This window comes from Frankliniella occidentalis, unplaced genomic scaffold (genome assembly GCF_000697945.3).
Source record: "Frankliniella occidentalis isolate FOCC.00 unplaced genomic scaffold, Focc_3.1 Scaffold5012, whole genome shotgun sequence".
In the NCBI taxonomy this organism is placed as follows: Eukaryota; Metazoa; Arthropoda; class Insecta; order Thysanoptera; family Thripidae; genus Frankliniella; species Frankliniella occidentalis.
The window spans coordinates 1-2357 of NW_026272055.1; the positions used below are offsets into that span (position 1 = coordinate 1).

At 38.9% G+C, this 2357-nt stretch overlaps 1 protein-coding gene across 1 annotated transcript; it reads right to left on the minus strand.

The window, feature by feature from the left end:
- Positions 1–14: 14 nt before the first annotated feature.
- LOC127752194 (fat-like cadherin-related tumor suppressor homolog) lies at positions 15–662 on the minus strand (the record flags this gene model as incomplete). The annotated part of the gene is given in 2 exon segments (XM_052276914.1): positions 15–337; positions 441–662. Coding segments are annotated over 2 exon segments (545 nt in total), but the record flags the coding sequence as incomplete, so codon positions are not given.
- Positions 663–2357: the final 1695 nt, after the last annotated feature.

Sequence of the window (2357 nt, forward strand, 5' to 3'; positions counted from 1 at the left end):
AAACTCTCCCTTACCTCTAAAATAGCATAATCAAACTTCCCAGCAATGTAGACAACATTTCCTGTTGGGTAAAGAGTGCGCAACCGAAGGCTGACATTTAACTCCTTCTCAAGCCATGGTCTGGTAATAGTATAGTGGGCATAGCTTCTCCCTGTCATTGACATGGGACTGTAACACACATTCTGGCAGTTTGTTTCATTGTCTTGACAAACTGGTCCAGCAATTCCCTCTGGACACTCACAAGAGTACCCCAAAGCAGATCCATCAGGTATGCACATCATGTTATCAGGACATGGCTTATTTGCACATTTATTGACTGCACTGTCACAACGTTCACCTGAATATGAGAGTTGTGTCAATAAATCATTGAAAAATAAACACAGCACCTTAGTTGAATAGGTAAGAAAAAGTTTAGTATTTTGGAGAGAAACTAATTTTACCTGAGTAACCCTGTGAGCAATGGCAAACAGTTTCAAGTTGATGATGAGGTGATACAAAACTTGATAGTTGTGTGCTTACAACCGCAACTGCAGATCTATTTAGAGAAACCCTGTCTTCACAGGTCCCAAAGGCACAGAATGAGTCTGTACAATGCCTTTGAGCCACTTGGTCAAGTACAAGCCCTGTTGATGTCTCCAGATCCTCAATGTGAGATGAAAGTACTTATGTTTCGTAGATTGTCCACAGGAACAAATCCAGCACCATTTGCACTTCGGACAGCAAACAGAACCATAAGGAGATTTGAATAACTCCTCTTCACTATTCGAGAGGAAGATGTGTGGGCGTCCTACGTAACAAAGGAATTACATGGAAATGTGGAAAATAGAATTCTATGAAAATTCTTGTGGATTTCAAGACATACCCGAGCACTGACAAGAATTACATCTTTGGCCTTAACAGCAAGAATTTTATGCATTGCTCGAATGAAACATGAAACCCTTGCGGTGATTCTTCAGAAAATCTTGAGCTGTTATTCCTACAAAACTGATACTCAGTGAGTCTTTCAACATTACATCTGATACTAGCTCCACCCAAACCTGAAACAGCAATTTTTGTTAACCGCAGATCAGAATTTTAGACATTTTTCAATAAGGGAGTAGATCCTAGTATTGTGGTAACATACCTTAATCGTTGCATATGACACAAATTTTCCATCACTCACTGATACATTCAGTTTGTACTGGCCAACGTCAAGCTGAGGAGAGGCCACAATAGATCCATTATTGGAAATAATATTGAACAAAGCAGGCTGACTAGCTGCAGGTTGCTCTGTTGCCATTGGTACAAGTTTGTACGCAAGTTGATCATACATGTCTTGATCAGAAGCATGAATTCTTCCAACCTCTCCACCAACAAAATTATCTTGGAAGGAATTGATCCAAATTTCTAGAGGAGTAACAATAGGAGGGCACTGGGACTCTTCCACAACCTGATAAGACACAAAGAAAACACAGATTATCCCTTCATTCACAAATTTTGCAATATGTTCAAAGTTTAAAGATATGCACAGACCTTGACAACCACCCAAGTGTCTGACGATAATGGTGGAAGTCCATAATCAAATACTCCAACTTGTAGCACATATGTATCTTAATTTTTATGGTTAAACTTTGCAGCGGTGCGAATATCACCATTTTGTTCAATGCGAAACATACCAGCATCATTGCCGGCAACTATTTCAAAAGTGAATGGTTCAGTGTTTGGGAATGTATCAGCATCCGAAACAGTTAAGTGGCATAGAGCGTAGCCAAGCGGTTTGTCCTCCTAAAACGATGAAAGGTGAAAGATAGATACAATATTAGACAGACATAAATGCAAGGGCTCCACAGTTCATTATGATTTCTTGTTTGAAAGTATTGTTACCTGAACAACGGCTGTGTAATTCTTTTCAGAGAAAACTGGGGCATTATCATTTACATCAGAAATTTCAACATTGAGAAGGGCAATGCTTGAAAGAGGAGGTATGCCACCATCAACTGCTTCAACTTCAAGAACATAACTTGACAAAACTTCTCGATCAAGTGGTTTAGCAACAGAAATGTATCCAGAAGAGTTGTCTGACGCAAATTATCTCCACCTCTGATTTTGTATGTTATTTGCCCATTTATATCACTATCAAAATCGCTAGCAGTCACCTATAAAATAAAGGAATTACATTGTATAAAAGATTCGAGTCATTGTTGAACATATACCTATGAGAATTAAATTGACATGTAAATTCACCTGAAGTATTTTTCCACCAATATCAGAGTCTTCCCTTATACGAGCTGAATATGAAGGTTGGTTAAAGATAGGAGCATTGTCATTTCCGTCTGAAATGGATATATTGATTGTAGCTTGGTTGCTTAGTGGGGGCT